The 22,004-nt window shown below is 35.5% G+C and overlaps 2 protein-coding genes across 2 annotated transcripts; one reads left to right on the top strand and one right to left on the bottom strand.

Annotated features, from left to right (window-relative positions):
- Positions 1–307: 307 nt before the first annotated feature.
- On the top strand, positions 308–3,953 carry LOC109018894 (enoyl-CoA hydratase 2, peroxisomal). The gene is made up of 11 exons (XM_019001086.2): positions 308–558; positions 690–712; positions 812–917; positions 1,138–1,208; positions 1,390–1,462; positions 1,781–1,820; positions 2,092–2,164; positions 2,233–2,383; positions 2,556–2,626; positions 3,207–3,380; positions 3,530–3,953. The coding sequence occupies exons 1-11, from the start codon at positions 502–504 to the stop codon at positions 3,615–3,617; spliced, it is 927 nt and encodes a 308-aa protein (XP_018856631.1). The 5' UTR covers positions 308–501; the 3' UTR covers positions 3,618–3,953.
- A 10,543-nt stretch (positions 3,954–14,496) lies between these two features.
- On the bottom strand, positions 14,497–19,717 carry LOC109018893 (prolyl endopeptidase-like). The gene is made up of 12 exons (XM_019001085.2): positions 19,459–19,717; positions 19,086–19,305; positions 18,801–19,001; positions 18,619–18,689; positions 18,028–18,190; positions 16,953–17,546; positions 16,459–16,839; positions 16,279–16,354; positions 16,145–16,208; positions 15,160–15,295; positions 14,931–15,044; positions 14,497–14,788 (listed from the first exon to the last, which is right to left on the bottom strand). The coding sequence occupies exons 1-12, from the start codon at positions 19,566–19,568 to the stop codon at positions 14,723–14,725; spliced, it is 2,196 nt and encodes a 731-aa protein (XP_018856630.1). The 5' UTR covers positions 19,569–19,717; the 3' UTR covers positions 14,497–14,722.
- Positions 19,718–22,004: the final 2,287 nt, after the last annotated feature.

Here is a 22,004-nt window from a genome sequence, read left to right as displayed (position 1 = left end):
ATAATAGTATATATAATCGTAAAATATATAAATATTATATAATTATTTAAAAAATAAAAATTTTTATTAAAAAATTATTTTTTATATGAATCTCTTAATTACCTATTCTTTTAAAAAAATTATACAATACTTAAACATTCCACGTCGATTATTTAATTTTAATAATTTATCGTGCCCGTAAAGAAAATGAAAACTCAACAGATTGGTCAACAACAAATACGAAATTTATATTAAAAAATTTAAAATTTTAATAATAAATCCCACTCATTCTGATTAACTTTAAAACTCGTCAATAATAGAGTACACCTCGATAGCCGTTCCTTTCGCGGATGCTACAATTTTCTTCTTTCTTCTACCCGTCCATACCGATCAATTTATAACTGCTTCCTTCCTTTGTATGGGGAAATACAAATCCGGATAATCAAGCTATTTGCTATTTATATACTCTCCTTTCCCTTCCGGAGTCTCAAAGCTTGAGCTTCTGTTACTGATTAAGCAGCGATGGCCGACTCTTCAGAGTTTGACCCTCAATCTATTCTTTCTCACAAATACCCTGATGTACCCTTTCTCTTGTCTCTCTTTTTCAATCCCTTTCAAATTGGTTTCGTTCTCTTCGAGATTTACAAATTCTTTGTTTTGATATTTCTTTTTTTTTTTGAATTTTGGTTCATGTGTGGAACGGGCTTCAGACCACATACACCTATACCGAAAGGTGAGTCTTTTTTTATCTTTTTATTCTGGTTACTGCAATTGGTTGTGGCGTCTGGTTGCTTCAACGTAACAATTGAATAATCACTCTCATTGTGAACAGAGATGTTGTGCTCTATGCGTTGGGCGTAGGAGCTTGCGGACGGGACGCCGTGGATGGGGACGAGCTTAAATATATTTACCATGAAAATGGGCAACAATTTGTCCAGGTACTGTTAATTTATCGGTGCAGCGATTGTTGAAGTAAGCTAGTGCTTTCTGTTCATTTGCCTATTCAATTCGTTAAGTATTAGTTTCTTTACCCTTTGTTTGTTCTTAGAAAATGGTGATAATCACAATCTCTATGATCAACTGATTTGGTTGGTAAGTTAATTTTTCGTTTGCTTGTGCATATAGAGTTATGATATGTATTCGTCTCTGTAATTGCAGGTCTTGCCAACATTTGCCGCTCTGTTTTCGCTTGCATCCGCGCCAAATGGTTTCGATCTGCCTGGGTTGCAGTAAGTACTTGCTCTGATGGGTTTTATTTACGCGTTTCTTATCTGACTGCTCTTTTGAATGATTCATCATTCTAGAATCCACTCTGTTTCGCTGGGTCATAAGCTCTCCTTGTATTGTCTTTAGCGCTTTCGGTGTATGGAAGAAAAACTAATGGACTTCTGCGGTTTTCGTTGCTACCAGATACGACCCACGTCTTCTGTTGCACGGACAACAATACATAGAATTATACAGGCCGTTTCCATCAAGTGGTTGTGTACGATTTCTGACTCTAAGCTTTTGATGATGCTTCATAATATGCCTGAATACGTAATACTTTTGGCTTCGTTCTGCCGGGTTTCATGCGATCCAAGTCTCGAATTTCTTTGGAGAAAAAATCAAGCTCCATTCGTATTTGGTCCAAATAGTGTAGACAATGTTGATGAACGTGCCAAGTTTATTGTTTCTTGTCTTGTTGTAGTACCATTTCTACTATAAGATCATCTTTAGTTTCTTTTCCGTGTTATTTGTTTTCGAGTTGTTTCCTAAAGATTACACTAACCAAATGTCCTATATTACTGTATTGTTGATTCAGATACACAATAAAGTCAGTCTTGCAGGATTGCATGATAAAGGTTTGTATTTGTTGCCAAAAAGGAAATATGCTCTTATTTTGTTAATCAAATGTAAGACTGTCTTATGAGTCAAAACTCTGCCTCTCTTTGATGGGTAGATATTGCTTTTGAAGTGCACATCTTTTATTTGAAGTGAGAAATAAAGGCATGCTTGAGGGAATAGCTGATGCTTTTCATAACTTCCTAATTTTGTTAGCAGCCTCCCGAGAAGCGTGGTGGTATGATAAGCACTTATTGAGATACTTCTTCATTATTTTGATTTTATCTTCAGGTAAAGCAGCTATTATTGAGATCGAGACAAAAAGCTATGAGAAAGATTCTGGTGAATTATTATGCATAAACCGGTAAGTTCTCTTTAAACATCTGATTAATCCTCCTTTGCAAGTGACTCAGCTATAATATTACTTTGCAGGATGACAGGCTTTCTGCGGGGTGCTGGTGGCTTCTCAAAATCATCTCAGCCATATTCCTACGCAAGCTATTCATCCAACAAGGTTTCCAGTGTGAAAATCCCAAAAAGTCAACCATTTGCAGTGTTTGAGGATTGTACCCAACCATCTCAGGCATGTATTATTTATTTCATTCTTGCTGGGACTGGAGCTACATAATGGCTGACTGTTGATAGCACCATATTTTAGTTTTTATGCTATAAATTTTGAATCTAGTATTTTGAACTCTCATAACATGGAATGAAAAAGATTCTGATAGTTATACTGTTTTAGCGTTGTTCTGCAGGCATTGCTGTATAGGCTCTCTGGTGATTATAATCCTTTGCATTCAGATCCTATGGTTGCAAAAGTTGCAGGGTTTGTACTCCCCAAGTCCACTTGGTTGCATAACTGCTATTCTACCATATTAACTTTTTCTTTCAAATAGGAACTCATTTATGTGTTCACTGTAATGCTATTTGCCTTTGTTTTTCTTTTCTGTGTTTGGACGTTGAAGGAAACAAATAAAAAAGAAAATATCAGTTAAGCAGCCTTCTGGGCTTGAATCTTCGTGTCATGATCAAACATTTGAAGTAGATCTCAACCTTTCTGTATACCATATTTCACTCCCAGCTATACTTATAAGTGAAACAGGATAGGTGTATCCCAGTAGGATCTATGTTCATTCTTTGCTTGTTCTCATTTCGATTGATTATCTTCATGTACATCAAAGCATGATTGGCGAAATGTTTATATAGTATTTAAATCGAACTTACGTGATTATTCAATCTTAAATGAGTCTGTTTCTGTCGTGCACGTGGGGTTTTTCTTGGGATGTATGAAATGATTTGCCATAAAGGTTCCCCTTGATATAGAGTTGACTTTATTATAGGGGAAATCTGAATGCAACCTAAAGTTGTGTTTATCTAACTATTTTCACTCTTAACAATTTGTCAAGATTCTCGCGACCAATATTGCATGGGTTGTGCACACTCGGGTTTTCAGTTCGGGCAATCATTAAGTGTATCTGCCGAGGAGATCCAAACTTGGTCAAAAGCATATCGGCACGGTTCCTTTTACACGTGTACCCTGGTGAAACTTTGATCACTGAAATGTGGCTTGAAGGCTTAAGGTAGAACCTTTTTTGTGCCATTCATGAGATCATGAAAATTTTACCCCTCTTTTGATGCCCATAGCATATACTCAATCTTAAGTTCAACATTAACTGTTCCACTTCCATCTAAATGCGTGGAGCATTGAGATCTTTGTTGAAATGTGCAGGGTTATATATCAGGCGAAGGTGAAAGAACGAAACCGGACAGTGCTATCTGGCTATGTGGATATCCATCGTTTAAGTTCAGCATTATGAATTAATTGGGTGCAGAATAAACATACAGTACTCTGGTTTGGTTATATTTTAGTGTGGTCTAAAGTAGTTATTTTCTTAGCTTGTTCTTGGAGAGAGCGTATTCAATAAGAGGCTTTTAAAAGCCTAATGTTGGTCTTCATAATAACATAAGAAAAGAGAGCCTTTAGTGATCTGTGGGCACTCATTTGGGGCAGGTTTGTCCTCCTATTAAAATAGGTTATTTTATTCTCAAATTGGTGTGCAGCACATCATCTACATCTCTTAGATGGTAAGTAAGATCTGATTTGTAATATTTAAATTTTAAAATTCTTCTTCTAAATTAAATTATGTTATATAAGTACTTTATTAGATATATTGACCACATTAGCTTATAAATAAAATTTCTCTATTAAAATTATCAGAATTTTTGTGGGTTCCATAGTAAGATGTGTTTTTGGAAGTAAAGTTGAGATGAAAATTTTCTTTTTTTGGAAGAAGAGAACTTGGTGGGTCCCACTGTCTGTGCATTTATGGCTTGTCGTGGGAAACTTTACATTTTTCTACTCCCGATTCGTCTTTTTCCCCTCGAAACCCTCAGTTCCTCATTACTGCATGCCCTGCATTTCAAGATTTCTTCAAGACAAGTGAGACCCGCGTTTCAAGACCAGCATCTCCTGCGTTTCAAGACTCGTATCTCCTGCATTTCAAGACCCTCCCTCTCCAGTTGTATCCAATGACTTTTGCACGGGCTTTGTCTTTCCTTTTTGAGTTTTATCTTTCTGGCACAACTACAAAGTCGACAACTAGGTAAGTTCCCGTATTTATGTTGTCTACTAAACGAAATCCAAGCCCTCAAGATTTGGGTTTCCTTTATGGGTTTCGCATCTCCATTTAATTTTGTGATTGGGTTCAATTTACAGTGACAATGGTTGGGATCTGAGTTTCTGTTGAAAGTTGAAGATGCTGCTCTTGTACATTTTTTGTTTCACGTGTTCATACTTTGCCATTTTTCTACTTTGTGTGTTTCCAACCGCTACCATCCAAAGCCCAAATTTTTTCCAGATGAAACGTGTGCACTCGTAATTTTCTGGTTTGAACATGAAACATCCCGATGATTCATCTCGCTCTATGTTGGGTTTCGGTTGCTATGGTAGATGATAAATTGTACCTGAAGGTTATCTGCCACCATTTTCCAAATTTGTTTCTCACATCATTTTTTTGAGTCATTTGCCACTTTTTGAAATATCGTTTTACATGGCACTCCATTATAGTTCATCAATTTTTATTTTCTGATGGTAATTTATTTTGGGAGTTTATTGGATTTTTGCACAAGGTCTTCATTGTGCATATCTGCTGTTTTTGTTAAAACATTGCAGTTAAAATGAAATGAATAATACTGGTGCATTAATGTTAAATTATGCGTGTCATGTGTTTTGATCTCATATCTTGTGACTGCTTCAACTTTACATAACCACATCTTCATATTCTTCTTCCTGCCCATTATAATCGATCCATCTATGAAGTGAATCAGTTTACTTGGCCTTCTATCAATGCATTCTCATATCAATACTCTCATAACCTTGGGTCAAAACAATTGTTGCTACAACACCAACATTCATTAAGGGGGCAAGAAGGTTTATAAATTAAATTACTCTACTGCTATCTAAGACCTTAACTATATTGAGGTATCCAAAATCATTACTATATTGGAGTCTGTAATTCATTCTAGTTCCATTACTGTGTTTGTTTCCATTACTGACCATGTTGCCGAGATGCTATTATAAATTACTCTGTTTCATTACTGACCATGTTGTTTGGTTGGGAAAGGGGGCAGGGAGGTATATGGTAGTATGAGAATAAAGTAGCAACTTATGAAATTAAGAAATGAACTGAACAATAGCTAATAAGGTCAATGCAGTTTTGTAGTAAGAAGTGTGGGTTGAACTGCTGCAGTTTTTGTTATTCATGTGATATTGTTATAGTTTGGGATGTATATCTTGGTGTTATAATCTTCTGAACTTCAGTCACTCAAACCAATCTATATGATGCTGTTATATTTTCTAATAATGAATTTCCCTTTATAACATCAATATTATAAATTCCCCGTGGGTAGTGCACACGCTAGCTTCTTGTGAGCTATCTGCCTTTATTCTCTTTGGAAGAAATGTGAGAAACTTTATCCTAGCAATTTGTTTACTTTGTGGCTTTTACTTTCTGTGCAAGAATTATGGAAACTAGTAGCGGTGAGTCCATAAATTGCCCTTATCCTATGAGGGCAGAAGATGAGCTGGTATTGGAACGAAGACCTTTATGTTATTGTGGATTCCCTCCAAACTGCGGACGTCAGCCAAGCCCAACAATTTTGGGAGGCGTTTGTTGAATTGTCGATATTATAAGGGTCAAAACCAATGTGAATTTTTCCAATGAGTTGATCTTGCAATGTCGCTACCAGTTTGTTGTGAGCGCACCTTAGAATTATGTAATTTTACCAACAAACAAAACAAAACAAACAAACTTTGAAGGAATTATGTAATTTATATTTCTCTACTTCCCATTAATGTTCCCAATATTGATGAAATTTTATACCAACTAAAGGCAACACATTAGATTTGTAATAGCATCATTAGTCAACACCATGTCAATGTTGAGCTGGTAAGAACTAAAGGCTACCATTATCAATCCACCAGATTTATACAAATAATACACCCCAACATGCTACAAATAAAGAAACTTACTAGAGCATGTTAGAAATGTCCAAACCCATTTTCAAGTTCCAAAATGCATCAAGATGTTGTAATGTAAAACATCCCAAATAAGATTTGTTAGATAACTCAAACTAATTGAAATTCCTAGTTTGTTAAGGAGATATGGTCTATATGTTTTGTTATTCTCTACTTTGACAAGTTCAAAGATAAAACCTTTGTTCCACAAGATTTTGTTCAGTTTTGACTCCTCAATTCAACTGGGTAACTCTAAACTAGGAATAATTTCATTTGCTGCCTATATAATTATGGATGGTGTTCTATCTTGTTCATTTACAGTTTCCTAGCTAGAGATGTTCGATGGCAACAAACTGACTCCAATTATAGTTGCTTATCCAAAATAATTTGTATATATGAAAGCCTTTTTCATTATCATTTCCTTGTATTTCTTTTGGTAAGTTGTAAAATCATTTGCATTCTTCGACTGAAATTTGAAATTCTTGTATTTGCTTTCGTGTCCACTAGTTTGATGCTTGTCTGGTTACTTGTCCTAAATCAATGTCTTCTATTTAAGTCCATATTGCCAACCATGTTTGACAATGGTAAAAGAGATAGATGCATGTGAAGGAATCCTTTCCAAATTAGATAGAGAATTTAATTGTTTTATCTTTTTTATGTGAAGTGATCTTTTCCGTCTGAGACTAGTTAATAGATGTAAATTTGTAGTGTCTTTGACTCCTATATGTGTGATAAGTAAAATTGTTGACTTCTACTTTGCTTACCAATTTGTGTTCTAGTTGTTATATGCATGCCAACAATTTATACGATTACATATAAAAGTAAAAAATGCCGAACCTTTTCAAGGCCTGAAAACATTTCAAGAAATTCCTCAAACTGTCTGAGTTTGTCTCTAATGGACCTCTCTACCAAACCCTGATCATTGTCCATACTTTTCAAACAATAAAAAAACTAGCAATCCAAATTTCATTGGCCTAGAACTCAAGCCTAATCATGTGAACCCCAGACAAATACACTAATCAAGATACTACCAACTCCAACGCACAAAGTTTTTCCAGACACAACACGCATGGATAATAAAATCACATTTTGTTTGATGCAATTTCCTGACTCCAGTCACTCAAAATTGAAATAATCGTTAGAATATATTTGGTAGGAGCGTGTCTTAGTATCCGTGATGGTAAAGTTATGGACGGTCCGAAATCTATTGCGATGTTTGGAGATGGCGTTGTGAGACTTGCAACGGTTCATTGGGGTGTCTTCCATTGGAGTGGAAAATGCGCCTTTATAGGCCATTTTGTAGGGCAAAGACAGTCGAGCTCAATACACGAGAGTGCGTTTGGTACTATTTCAAACCACGCGAATCCAGTTATCTCTGTGGGGGTCACTTCTCTTCATCTGAAGGCTGCACAACACAGGCTATGCTTTAGGGCCAAAGATTCGGCTGGGTGGGGGTCAACATTACACTGGCAATGCACAGGTTAGGGCTAGCGATTTGTAGGGCAGGATGATTTGAGGTTGGAAAGGCTTCAAGCATAATGCCTTCAAGGGAACGGGAACACAAACGAGGTCAATACAGGGGCAGAGATGCGATTCGGAGGTAAGAGGAGTCGATACCAGCAATTAGGGCATGAAGGAATTATGGGTTTGGGGGTTGGGGCGCAACCGATATTGACGAGACTTGTATATTGATTGAGCTGAGTTATTGCATATTTTATACATTTAGAACCAATATATTTTATTTATTTCATTACATTATTATTGGTTTTAGATGAAAAATAGTTAAGATGAACAAATTCGAGTAGTGATTTAAATTGGTTAATAACATGATTTATACTTAATTTTATAATTTTTTATTTAATTGGACAATGTTCATTCACATGCACAATATATTTTTTTTATATATTCTATTCTTCTTTTTTATTTTATTTTATTTTATTTTTAATTTTTATTTATTTTTACATAGGTAAAGAAATGCATGAGAAAAGATAAAGAAAAAGGCAAGTAAAAAAAAAGTTAAAAAAATAAAAAATAAAAAGAGACACCAACCTCTTGGTGTTTGGATAGTGGATGGAAGTAAAAAATAAATAAAAAATAAAAATTCTTACTCAAGACCTGCAAGACACACGGAAAAGCAAAGAAAAAAAAAAGAAGAAGAAGGAAACTCACACGCGCAAATGCAAGAGAAGAAAAAAATGCGCATGGCTCCTTAATTGCAAAAGACGCACGCAAGAGGGAGTATTTTTTTTCTTTCTTTTTCAGACGGACGAAACACATTTTTTTGGGGAAGCGCCGCACGCACTTGAAGAATTCCTTTCGTATTCAACTGCTCTAGCCTTCTCCTCTCTTACCTATTACCTCTATTTTTATTCATTTGATTTGTTCTTTTTATTTTTTATTATTTATTTAATTTTAGTTTAAAATTTATGATGTATTTTTAAGATATTTGACTTAGATCTTTGGACATTTTATTTACTATTTATTTACTTAGTGTTATTTATTTTTCTCACTTCTTTAAGCTTTTATTTAATAGTGATTACAATTGCTATGGATTGATTTTGAAAATTTATGATTTGAATATAAGGATGAACTCTAGAATCTTGATTTTGGAGCTTTTCAATTTTCATTCGTATTTTGTCAATTACTTTCTAATCTAGTTTAATTCTTAACTTAGTTTTAATAATCTCTTAGTTCTATTGCATATTAAATTGATTAAAACTTAATTAGGACTTAAATAATTTCAATTTTATTATTTAATTTTCAGATTAATTAAGATTGTTTAGCTTAGTTGATTCCTTGATTATTAATTTTAATTTGTTAGTCTTTTACGTTTCATTTCGACACTCAAAAATCTAAAAATATGAATCTAGTCCATGACTAGTGTCCTTTTCATTTTCATTTCACTCTTCTATTCATTGCACATACCATCATTTTTATTTTCTCTTTATGAATATTTTCACCATTTTAAACGAGTTTAATTTTAAGTAACTTTCCATGAAGAGACAATCTAGGAATTTATTCCTAATTATTACGCGACATCCTCCTACACTTAGGATAGCCTTTGTGCTACTCATTTTTTAGTGAGTCATATACTGCGTCTTCAACGAACGAAATGGAGTTCGAATTTCCTAAGATGGGTCGAGGCATCAAGAGAACAGGAGCTTCATTACAAACGAAGGAAGGTGGTTGAAAGAGGGAAGAAAAGTAATGGCTAGGGGAAAGTACGATCAGAGGAGGGACAATAGCTACCAGAAGTCTGTGTATTGTCATGTCTATGAACAGTATAATAAAATTTCAAAACACAGATATCTCGGTTAGGTTTTTGCAAAATGGCCGTTTGGATATTTGATCTCATCTCAGCTCTAAAACAGGATGAAAATTTCGTATTTCGTCCCAGCCCCCAAACCAGACCATCAAAGGCCACTCCCCCTTAATCCAGATCATGCATATCAGCACATTCAAATACACCAGCCTTATGGCGATCATTGGGTGCCTTTTTCTTCCTCTTTGGCCGAATCATGCAAGCCATTAGCAGGTTGCTAACACCGAGGTGGCTGTAGACTATTTGGAAAGATTCCCACCGATAAAAAAATTACAGACAAAATCTACCAATTGTATTTTTTTCTTTTATTTAATAGTTAAGGAAGTGTTTTTTAAACGAGTTTATGATTTTTAAAAAAATATATATTTAAGGAATTTAAAAAATGTTTGAAAAAAAAATTTACACAATCAGTAAAAAATTTTGGTGGCTTTTCTTGGTGAGGTGTAGCATTATCCATCTAGAAATGGGGTTGATCGAACCGTTCTTTATAGGTGGACAGTCACCCTATTCTTTATTGTTTTTTTAGGGAATTCAATTTAGTATTGGTGTGTATTCTTTAAAAATTATCTAATAATTAACACTTAAATCGTTAAATACGCAAATTTTCATTATCTATTTATAAGAAAAACTGCAGTTTGAAAGGTATCAATCCAATATTTGGTAGGCACTGAAAACTGGGCTAAAAGAGAGCCAAATTTCAACATTATGGCGATGACGCCATTTAGTACTGTCAATTTATGCATGGATATGGACATATGATTCCATGAGAAATGTCAAGATCTTACAAGATATCATGAAAGGGGCGGAACTAGCCACCCCAATCAAATTGAATGGCAATTATATTTTTTGAAAAAGCATTACATACATATTTAATGAAAGTTAAAAGATTGGAGACACATCAAATTTTGCATGTAAAGGAAAAAGCCAAACATATTTTGTAAAGTCTTCAACAATAGAAAAATAAAATCTAAAACCACTGGAGGGTAGCACAGGTGTAGGTCTCCAGACATTTAAAAATTACAACTGAAAAGAAAAATTAGAGCGAGAAGGTGAGCGTGGATAAGGGAGAGCGTGTGATTTGGCTTGAAGATATGCCAAGCAAAGAGACGAGGTGGAGGTAGAAGTGACAAGAAGGTTGTATTGACGTATGGTGAAGGAAGTGATTTGTGGAGAGGGGTGACCGAGACGAGAATGCTAGATGTTTGGTGAGGTCCTTTCGCCCATGAATGCATGCCGAGAGGGAAGAGAGACGGTCTTATCATCAGTTGGAAGAACGTACATGTCATTCCTAACAAGGCCCTAAAGAAGTACCTCATAGGAATGTAAATCCTTCACAAAAAAATTAGATTAGTTAAATTCAAAGAAAACAAAATTATTCAAACGAAATTGTCTAACAGATAATAAATTTCGAGAAATTAAAGAAAAATTGAGTAATTGGCGGAGAATAAAATTGCCAGAAGGTGTTGGAAGTAATCCAAAGCCAAAGTTTTGAATAGCGAGAGATAATTCATCGCCAATGATCACTTGATCAAGCCCCTGATAGGGTGTAGACCAATGTTTTGAATACCGTACCGGACGCTGTACCGGTTAAGGCATTGAAACGAAATATTTCGGTACCGGTACCGTTTCGGGATAGCGTTTCGAGATAACATTTCGGGATAGTCGATATATAAATAAATTATATTTCAAAATTATATTCCAAAATAATAGTCTATATATAAATAAATTATATATAAATACATATATATAAATTATAAATAGTCTAATCTGAATTGTGGGTCAAAAAATGAGCTTGTAGTTTGAAAAAATTTAAAAAAAAAATTGAAGGCCGAAACACAGGCCGGTACATGCCGAAACGGCCGGTACCGGCCGGTATTTCGATCGGTACGAAATACAGGTAATACCTGTACTGGCCCAATGGCCGGTACGGCAAATACCAGCCTTACCGGTCAGTACGAAACGATTTTTAAAACATTGGTGTAGACTCCAAATTAAGTTTAGAAAAATCAGATGTGAAGTGGGTAGAGGTAGCAGTATTTGGGAACCAACCAGCAGAGGGAGATGAGGTATTCGGGAAATTAGTGAAATTAGATGAGAGATAGGGGAGGAGGGGACTAATATTCATGATCAAACCTATGATAACATGACATAACCGTGTGACCAATTCGATTATAAAGCTGGCAGGTGGGTCAATTGGTCTGGGAAGAGGAATAGAAATTAAAGGGGTGCGGAGTGAAGTTACGACTACCCAATCCTCTCCGAAAGCCACGAGCTCGGCCTCGATTAGGTGGAGTAAATGGACGTGTAATGGTGGAGTTAGCAGTGGAGGAATTGGCTGAGAGAAGAGATTGTGTTTGATGAGCAAGACACGACTTGTGATTCACAAAAACAAAAACTGTAAATCTAAGAGATGAAGAGAGGATCGGGACGAGTAGTGATCGAGGACACTACTGACTCAAAATCAAACCCTAATCTGATTAAAAGGTAGATGATGAATTCAGAATCGGGAAGGGGATGGCTTGTGGCATTGAGAGATGCAGACAAAGCCTTGGCTTTGTGAAAATAGACAGAGATGGAGTCGGAGCCTTTTTTGAAAGTTGCAAGTTGGAATTTTGTGAGCATGAGATGGACGGTAGTCTGGGCAGAGTAAAGGCTATGGAGTGTTTGCCAAATTTGACGGGAAGTTGAGCAATCAAGAACATGGGAGAGGACTGTATCGGTGAGGGAGGAGTAAATCACAGATATGATTAGTTAATCTTGAAGGAGCCAAGAGGTATATTCTGGGTTAGGAGAGTCGTCGATGGTGGTGGGAAGCATGGGTATGGTGCTGTCAACTACCCAAAGAGTTGGTTGCCGTGAAGGAAATGGACAATTTTGGCTTGCCATAATAGATAATTATCTGTAAATAATTTTATGGCGATGAGATAAGCGGCATAAGTGGTGATAGAGGGATTCGGGGAAGTGGGTTTGGGTGTTGCCATGATGATTAGAGAAGAAAGTGTAGGCGTTAGCCCTACCGGGCTCTTGATACCATGAGGAAACAAGCTAAGAGAAGAGTCTAGAGGACCTGTTTGATGAAATGCATCAATGAGATTTTGTAATTTATAAATGCATTTCTGGTATTGCAACTCAATCCTTAATACAGTAGCACTTAGTGCTATTCAACATTTATAGAAGATGAGAGCAGTTACAGAAGAATAGTCTAGAAGATTCTACAACATTCCTTATTAGCAAATTTAGTTTTGGCATTCTGTTGAGAATGTGCACTGGACGTTTCTTGTGACGTTTGAGGCAGGTACACAGGCTCTAATAACTGGGACTTGCGCGCTACTCGCAATGAAGAACTGACTCGTGTCGTGTCCCATGCAAACTCCTATCACACTTCTCGTCTCAAAACTCAAATTCTGAGTTTTGCGTCCTGACCAAGCTCTCCCCCCCCGCCCCAACCGAAAAAGAAAAGGATATATCTACCATGAAGCAGAGCATGTTCTCTTTGCTAGGGCTGTGCAAACGATCCGTTAATCCGATGGGCCCACTTAAATCGACTCGACCCGAACCGATTTTGTCCGGTTATTGTATGATCGGGTCTCCAGCCCAACTAGTTAACGGGTTTGCATTTTTATTTCAACCCATCTGCATTTTTTGCATTTCGTTCTTTTCGTGCCTTTGCCAACACATTGAGCTTGTTTCGCCGATTCCACCAAGACGTCTTTGTACCTCATGCGTTTCTCATCATCGTCGAGATCGTTGGTCTGGGAAGAAGCTTTTGGTTTCTATATGTATATAAATCCACATGGTTATTCGAGGCCTTTACTGAACTGTGGATAGAGATTTGTAAAGTGAGATAATGGCTACGCTTGGCTGGTGGAGATTGTTTGGTGCTGCGGCCGGCAAGCTTCTGTTCCGGGATCTGTGAGGTGCGCCAATCTTCTGCACCGGAACGTAGTTGTACACGATGACTCCATGGTCCGTCAGGGAGTAACAGATTGGGAGAGTGAGCCGAGGTTGTTCTCATTGGGGAACTCCGACGGTGCATCGATGACGATGGGGAGTTACCCGAGATTCCCCATGTATGAAAATGACTTCAGGTGGGGACGGTCTCTGGCAGTGCAGTGAACAAGTTCAATGGCAAGATCTCAGTGTTTCCTAAGATCCAATATAAGTTTATATGTTTCAATAGATATGGGAGGTTGATCATTATGAAATTAGGTTCAAGCTAAAGCATCTGCTCTTTAAAGAAAAATAACCAGAGGTTCATCTGGTCCCTTGGATTCATCTTCAGATGCTTCCATCAAGTCCTCCCATCTTCTCCTCTTCCACAGTGCAAGACCTAGTCAGGTCATATGGGTTCGACCCGATTTTATTTTGATCGGGTCGGATCGGATCGGATCGGGATTATACTAGAATGATGCCGTTTCGGGTCAGATCGGATCTGGTATAAACCCGATTGTTTTTGTTCGGGTTGCAGCCCTACTCTCCGCCGCCTTGGTACGCCAGAACAGCTCCTGCAACCCCTGGTGTCTCAGATCCTCATATGAGTTGTAGGGTAGCATGAAAGTAGTTTTTTTTTTTTTTTGTCTTCAAGTAATTGCCCAAATTAGCGGTGTGAGTACACACATTGCTTTCACATTTGAAGCAGGACTCGGGAATCAAAGCATTAACATGAGCCAACCTCCTTCATTCTACGTGCTTTGATGGACAGTCTAATTGCAATGACATAGAATGTGAAGAACGCACGTTTACCGAAAATCATTTTATATCACTCTGTGTCGCTTACCATCTAATCAATAATATTTGCATTTTATATTATGTACTCGATATTAAATGACTAGGAAGTGGAAAGAACAAAAAATAATAATAACAAGAAATACTTAAAAATCAGTTAAATTATGGCCGAAAGCAAGTATAGACAAATGCAGATAATCATAATTGGAACTTTCAAACAAGAGTATTGCGTATGGGAGGGAAGGTTTCTTTGTTGTGGTTGTAATTCTTTAAAAAAAGGCAAAAATAATACGTTTTGGATCCAACCTCCCATTAAATCTCCCAAATGCATGATGCATTCGGTCAATCCATACATTCACCTAGTCAATCCATGTAGCATCCAACATCTTGGCCATAAAACCATACCGATCAGCAGCTTCATCGATCTGAGAATGAGAGCCAATGACCAATAAACAATCAGAGAATAAAATAGAACTATTTTAGAAAAGAGAATATATATCTATATATATATATATGTATGTATATAGTTAAATGGTAACTTATTTCGCTTAGAAAAAAAATGATTACCAATTTCTGTGTAGGACGTCCAGCTCCATGCCCTGCCTTGCACTCAATGCGACCAATAATAGGATTGGTCTGGGGGCTGTTCTTCAAGCTCGTGCAAAGAATGTATTGCATAGTCTGATAATGAATAGAAAGGATTTTCTAAAGAGGAAAAGAGAACGAAATACAGGCATGCAGTGCGAATATGCAATGACTAATAACTTCAATGAGTGCTAAAGATAAAAAGACTAACCGCCAATAACTTCAATGAGTGCAATGGCACAACCCTATCATCATGATCGGCAGTCAACAACATTGTGGATGGGTACTGGCAGGTTTGATCTGGGTGCTCTTCCCAATGTCTCCTCACATTATGCAGTGGAGAATACCTAAAAACAATAACATCACCTGTGAGCAACATGCAAAGAATCCCATAAAAAAAATCAAAATGAATACATTTAGCTTCATGTTAAAATTCATAACCTAACCCCAAATCTTAATAAATAAATAAAAATTGAAATTTTCTTAAAAACTAAAAAGTTTGGCCTACAGAGCTCTCTTTTTTTCTTGATAAGTAGCCCAAAAAGTTATGTAGAGGCCAAATATTACACACGCACGCACGAACACACCCTCAAAAATAGGACTCAATGCATGTAATATTTTTATATTCTCCTTTATTTCTCCTTCAATCTTTTCTTTATTCTCTTCTACTTTATCTTTTATAAGCAAGACTTTTCTTCATTTTCCTTGGAATTTTCTTTAACACTCTTCCTTGTTAAGGTTCAATATATTATTATTTTTTAAACAATGAGTATTCTTATCTCTAGTTACCATTTTTTACTGTAAACATACACCATGTATCCTTAAATTGGTGCTTGGGCTATGCCTTCTACTATCAAAAAAGTTTTACTTTTACTTGTAAAAAGAATATTATCTGAGCTTCAGCGAACATAAATATTCATGGCAAATAACATCTAAACAAGGTAAATTAGATACTAGGCCAATGAATCGGGAAAGAAAAATCAATACGGATAATGCTAGAACTATGAGGTTAAAACAAGCAAAAATATCACAAATACAAAATAGGGTGAATAAATCAATCTCAAGTTCAAACCACAACATAGAGAAAATTCAGAAGTTTTTTAGTTTCTTAGAATCTTATGTAATGTAGTATAAATTACAAATGAAAGATGAGAAGATTGCTATCAGATATTTGATATAAGATAAACTTTACTCACTTGATTAGCCAATGGAACTCTTCCTCCTTGTCTGAACAGCCATAATCAGAAGTCCATGCATGGCCTAGAAAGCAATCTAATTCAATACATTGACTCAAAACTTTTAATTAGTGGATCCACGAATTTAGACCAACCTATGGTAAACTTATGGAATCGCAGCATGTCCATAACACCAACATGAGCCAAAGCACAACCAAAAAGATCCGGTCTCTGCCAAAACCCACAAAAGTAATTATTCTAAGCATTCAAAATGATTATAATGGAGATAGAACCTAGAATACGATCAAGAAAATGGCCCTCTAATACAGCAATACCTGATTTATGCAAGCCCCAATAAGAAGTCCACCATTGCTTCCACCTTCAATACACAACTTCTTGGGCTGGGTATAACCAGCAGATGTAAGGTATTCAGCAGCAGAAATGAAATCATCAAAGCAATTCTGCTTTCTTGCAAGTGCGCCTGCTTTATGCCATTCCTCTCCATATTCTCCACCACCACGAATGTTAGCTATGCAAAAAACAACACCTAGATGCCTTGTGAGCACAATTCGACTAACACTAAATGATGGTGTGAGACTAATGTTAAATCCACCATAACCATATAACAAACATGGGTGTGATCCATCCAAAAGAATATTCTTTCTTGCCACAATGAACATCGGTATCTTGGTACCATCCTTACTGGGCACAAAAACCTGGATATGAGAAAACCCAATCAAGTAAGATGAACATCAAAATACAGCTTGGCAAGGTGGAAAAAGAAGCAGCAAATTAGAGTAACTAGCGTATCAACAAGGTAACAAGATACCTGATTGACATGGAACCCTGAGCGATCAAACCCAGGAACAACAATTTCACGAAATATCTTCATCTCAGGAATCTCAGTTCCTAGATTACACTGATAAACAATACCAGGTGTAAGAAAGCTAGTGAACCCAATAAAAACAACATTGTCTTCACGCCTCGCAGAAATCCCTAAAACTGTCCCAATATCAATGGGTAATTGATGTAGCAAGGAACCTGATTTCAAGTCCCTTATCTGCAGAACATACTTGACATCACTCAGGTAACTAACAATCATCTGGTTACCATTAACAGCACAAGCCGATTCAAGTACATCATTTTTGGCCTCTTGGATAACATCAGTCCAAACAGTTGGTTCCTTAAGATCAACTCGGACTAACTTATACTTTGGAGCATCTTTATTTGTATGAAAGGTAAATAGAGTGTCATCATTTGCAATGGCAGCATACTGTGCGTCAAATTCATCAATAAGCTTAATAAATGGGAGTAGATCATTTTTCCCCTTCATCCCAGCAAGCCCATTAGGAAGTGCAGACAAGTCACAGTAATAAAACTTGTTGACAGGGTCACAACCCTCCTCAATGTGCAAAAGAACATACTGCACAATAACATCAAGGTGGAGTCAGCTCGATGGAAACCCATTTTTAAACCAAAAAAAAAATCATTTTCATTCTTATCTAGACCATATTGTTTAGGAAAATTTCTTTTTGATAAGTTGTTTAGGAAAAATTCTACTCAACAGCCCTACTGACACCTGCTTTTATTTTTTATCTTTTTATTGTTTTTCCTCAACAGATGTGTGGAGTAGGGCTGCTGAGTAGAATAGCTCATAGTCATTGTTTAGGTACTCAAGCTCGTGAATGCACATAACATGCACATAAGCACAATATACATGGATCCTAATTTTACTCAACTGAAGAGAATGTTTTAAGTAGAAAGATTATAAAGAATAAAATCATTGAAAACAAGCTGGATCCATTAAAAAAGAGCGTTAAGAATCATGCACTTAGATTAACAACAGCACAAGACAGTGGCCACTACTGTGGTATAACCAAAAATACCATGAAACGAGAGATTACCTTCCCATCATCTGTAACATCAGCTCCAAACAAGTATTTAGGGTTTTCAGAATCTCTCCAGCATAAAATATCTTCGGATTGATCCGTACCCAAGAAATGATAGTATAGCTCATGGTAAAGATTAGAATTGGTCTCCGTTCCAGCATCTATACCTTCTCCCTCTCTACAGAGAAACACTACTTATTTTGGATTAAACATAACAAGCTATGAGATCGCAAAAATAATGTACTAAATCCAATTAGTCCTTCCCAAACTTATTTTGCAATACCATAATTTTTTTTATGGGTATTCTATACCATAATTCTGGTTCCTTTTTTTTTTTTTTTTTTTGTTAAGTACCATAATTCTGGTTCATAAATGATAATATTCTATTTGTTGCTTCTTTTGTCCGCTAAAATTCTGGTAAAACTGGATTTTTTGCAGTTTCAATATCCACTTTAACTTCCCCAAGTATTTTTCTCTCCAGATTCTTGCCAAATTCTTAGAATCAGTACATGCAATTTCTAACACCCACGATCATCCGAGGGGCACGTGTCAGAATCCAAATTTGATACTTTGCTGAAACGTAAGAATCCGATGATGATCACTTACTTGGGAGCAGGATATCGACTGTAGAAAAACCCTTTACTGTCATGAGTCCAATTAATAGACGAAAACTTAACCTGAATTACAACATATATAACGTCTTTCATCAGTCTTACTAAAAAAAGCATTTTCTGTACCTTTTTCTTTTCTTTTTTTTTTGGATGAATAAGATGCAATAAGATACTCACCCATGATAAAGTATCAGCTTCAACCTTTTTGTCCTCCACCCGCGTTAATTTGATCGTCACCCAATCGCTACCACTAGTACTAAGCCCGTAAGCCAAGTACTTGGCGTCTTCACTGACTGAAAGCGTGTTCAAAGAGACAGTTCCATCTTCACTAAGCGTATTTGGATCCAGCAAAACCTCAGGTTTTCCATCCAAGCTATCCTGAATAGGACGCGCGGGGGGTGAATAGTCATAGACAAAACCAAGCGAATAGAGGTCTCATAATTCAAATTACAGGTCACGAACCTGCACGTAGAGGACGTTTTGGGCTTGAAGCCCGGTGTTGTGGAAGTAAAAGTATTTGTCCCCTCGCCTGAAAGGCGCTTCGTAACGCGGGTGATCGAAGAGCTTCGTGATGCTCTCTCGAAGCTTCTCTCTCGTCTCGCATTTCTCAAGCAGCGACTCGGTCAATTTCACCTGCTTCTGCACAAATTCTTTCACTTCCTCGGCGTCCGGATCCTCAAGCCTAAAGATTGAAATTTTAAAAAAAAAAACAAAAACAAAAATCTCGTCAAATTTCCTTTTGAACAGTTCGTCGATTAAACCTCCACGGGAATCGAGAAGAGAAACCTTGTACTCATAAACGGTATTCCAGTGGGAATCAGTTTTGTTTAATTACCATCTATAGGGGTCGGAGACCTTAACGCCGTGATAGTCGTCGACGACGGACTCGTCTCTGCGAGCAATCGGGTACTGCAAATGCTCTTCTAGGGCACCAATCGAACCCATTGTGGGGCTTGAGCAAGAAGAAGAGGAAGGAGAAGATTGGATTATAGTTTGTAAAAGCGGCTTGGGCTCTCGTCTTTGCGTGGAATAATTAGAGAGCCAATGAACCAATGCGAATCGTATTAAGCTTCAAATCCACGGTAAGCAAAAGTAAAAGGGAAAGCAAAAGGGAAATATAGTTGTATATATGACGCATGCCAATTATTTTATAAAGAGAACTTTCAAAAGTGAAAAAGTATACTAGGAATCTATGATTACAGCCGCGTGGAAAATATTCGTTAATAATAGAAAATAGTTAATATTTTATTAAAATTTTAAAAATATCAATAAAAATATTATAAAATTTAGTTTTATTTTAATATTATTTTATTTTAAAATTTAAAAAAATAGTATTATTTTTTATATTTTATTTAAAAGTTTAACAAAATTATAATAATTAAATAAAAAATTTAAATATTTAAAATTAAAAAATATTTTACATTTGAGTGATGTTTAAAAATGAAATATCTGATAATATATGATAATATTTGAAACTACTTGAAAACGGTCGTGTTGCCAAACAAATCTTAAGGTTATTTTTTTAATTTTCTATAAAAAAAGTTAAACTTATATCAACTTACTTCATACATTTCAATTTAAAAAATTAAAATCATATCAATTTAAAAAAATTAAATTCATCTCAATGTGAGCTACAAAATATTATTATTCATAACTTAACTAAACTCATCTCAACATCCAAATATAGCATAAAGTTAACTAGCTTAGAACATTCACATCCGGTGCCCCAAAGCACCACTTTTCCTATAATTTGAGGTTTATTTTAAGGTTTTGATCAAAATATCTCATACATCTGAATCCCTATTTTAGGAAAAATGTTTCGGGGATGAATAGTAGTTTTTCAAATATAGGGAATCATTATTCATCCCCTAAATTATTTTTTATCAATATTTTATTCTAATACATAAAATAAATTATTCTTCAAATCATCTATGTTTTCTCTCATTCTCGTATTTGTTATAGTTTTAAATAATAATTTTAAAAATAATTTAATTAATTACGAAAATATAAAAATAGTAATTTTAAAAATATTATCATATCCACAACAAAATTTTAAAATTTTTGTTTAAAATATTCACTAGAGTAATAGTTAAAAATATAAGAAAAAATATTGAGTAGTTAAGTATGTAAATGGAAGTGGCAGAAAAAAGTAAAGAAAAAATAATAGAAGAAATATTATATTAATAAAATAGATAGATTATAGGGAATGAGATGTATGAGACTTTTGAAAAATAAGAAAAAATTAAGAAAAAATTTTAGAGAATGTACTTTTTAACTAAATTATTCGAAATTTTATGGGAAATTAGATGAGAATGCTATAAGAACAAGTCAAGTTTAGTACTTGGATATAAAGTCTAAAGTAAAATATTTGATCAGTTTTAGATTATACAAGTCTTGCATAATTTTCTTTAAAAGCGAGCGTCTACTTGTGATTCACACGAAAAATCAATTTTTTACTGTAAATTCTTATTTTTATAAAAAGAATTACACAAAATTTGTTTAGCCTGTACATAACATTACTCAATAATAAAATATTTTGAGAGCTTTTTGTAAGTACTAACAATTTGCCACTTTTAATAAGAGTGCTGTAACGACCCCATTCCCGTAGGCTAGGTGTGTCACGTGTTTTTCATAAAATAAACCTGGTAAAAGATCTCATATTTAATAAAATGAATTTAGGGATTTATTTTGTAGAAAAACTGTCTAATAAAAATGTTTTCTAAAAACATTAAATGAATAAACTGAATAAATTTATGCCATAAAAATATGTTTTATTTTAGAAAGTCTGAACTAAAAATAAATGCTGATTCTACTCCTGGTTTGCTTGCTTGTAATCATCATCTTCACCTGGGTGGTTAAAAACATGAAAATAAACTAAAATGAGTCGAAGACTCAGTAAGAAATCCATCACAACGTAAACGTAATAAACATAAGATTCTCATAAAAACTTTCATGCTGAGCTTAAAATTCCTGACTGTTCATACTGATGCTTATGCTATGTATGATTGATTTATCTGAATTTACTGACTGATCTGACTGATTTAACTGATTTATCTGACTGGCCAACACACTTAACCTTGTGTGTAGGTTGTGCACCGGCCCCACATCCCGCTGCAGCAAGGCGAACCGCTGATAGTATTCTAGCATACTATAGTGGACCACGACTAGGTTCGTGGCTTACACATCCACCATGAACTGAACTGCATTGGTACCATGCATCTGCATGGCCATCTTATTAACTGATCTTATCTTATCTTGCACTTTGAACTTAAGATAGCTTACATGTCTTATACACATGAGATGCAAGACATAATACATACATAATTATAATTTATGAATCTGAACATGATGCAGAATGACATGATCGTATGCTATGATGGA

This window comes from Juglans regia, chromosome 8 (assembly GCF_001411555.2).
Source record: "Juglans regia cultivar Chandler chromosome 8, Walnut 2.0, whole genome shotgun sequence".
NCBI lineage: Eukaryota > Viridiplantae > Streptophyta > Magnoliopsida > Fagales > Juglandaceae > Juglans > Juglans regia.
Note: the sequence above shows the minus strand (reverse complement) of the source record. Positions and strands in the feature narration are given on the sequence as shown.

Excerpts from the sequence above, each read along its gene's own strand:
- LOC109018894 (XM_019001086.2), top strand. The coding sequence starts at position 502 with ATGGCCGACTCTTCAGAGTTTGACCCTCAATCTATTCTTTCTCACAAA. Across the intron at positions 918-1,137 it reads ATGGGCAACAATTTGTCCAG|GTCTTGCCAACATTTGCCGC; the intron begins GTACTGTTAATT and ends CTGTAATTGCAG. Across the intron at positions 1,821-2,091 it reads TGCAGGATTGCATGATAAAG|GTAAAGCAGCTATTATTGAG; the intron begins GTTTGTATTTGT and ends TTTTATCTTCAG.
- LOC109018893 (XM_019001085.2), bottom strand. The coding sequence starts at position 19,568 with ATGGGTTCGATTGGTGCCCTAGAAGAGCATTTGCAGTACCCGATTGCT. Across the intron at positions 19,002-19,085 it reads AAAACGTCCTCTACGTGCAG|GATAGCTTGGATGGAAAACC; the intron begins GTTCGTGACCTG and ends CGTCCTATTCAG. Across the intron at positions 17,547-18,027 it reads ATGTTACAGATGATGGGAAG|TATGTTCTTTTGCACATTGA; the intron begins GTAATCTCTCGT and ends GTTATTGTGCAG.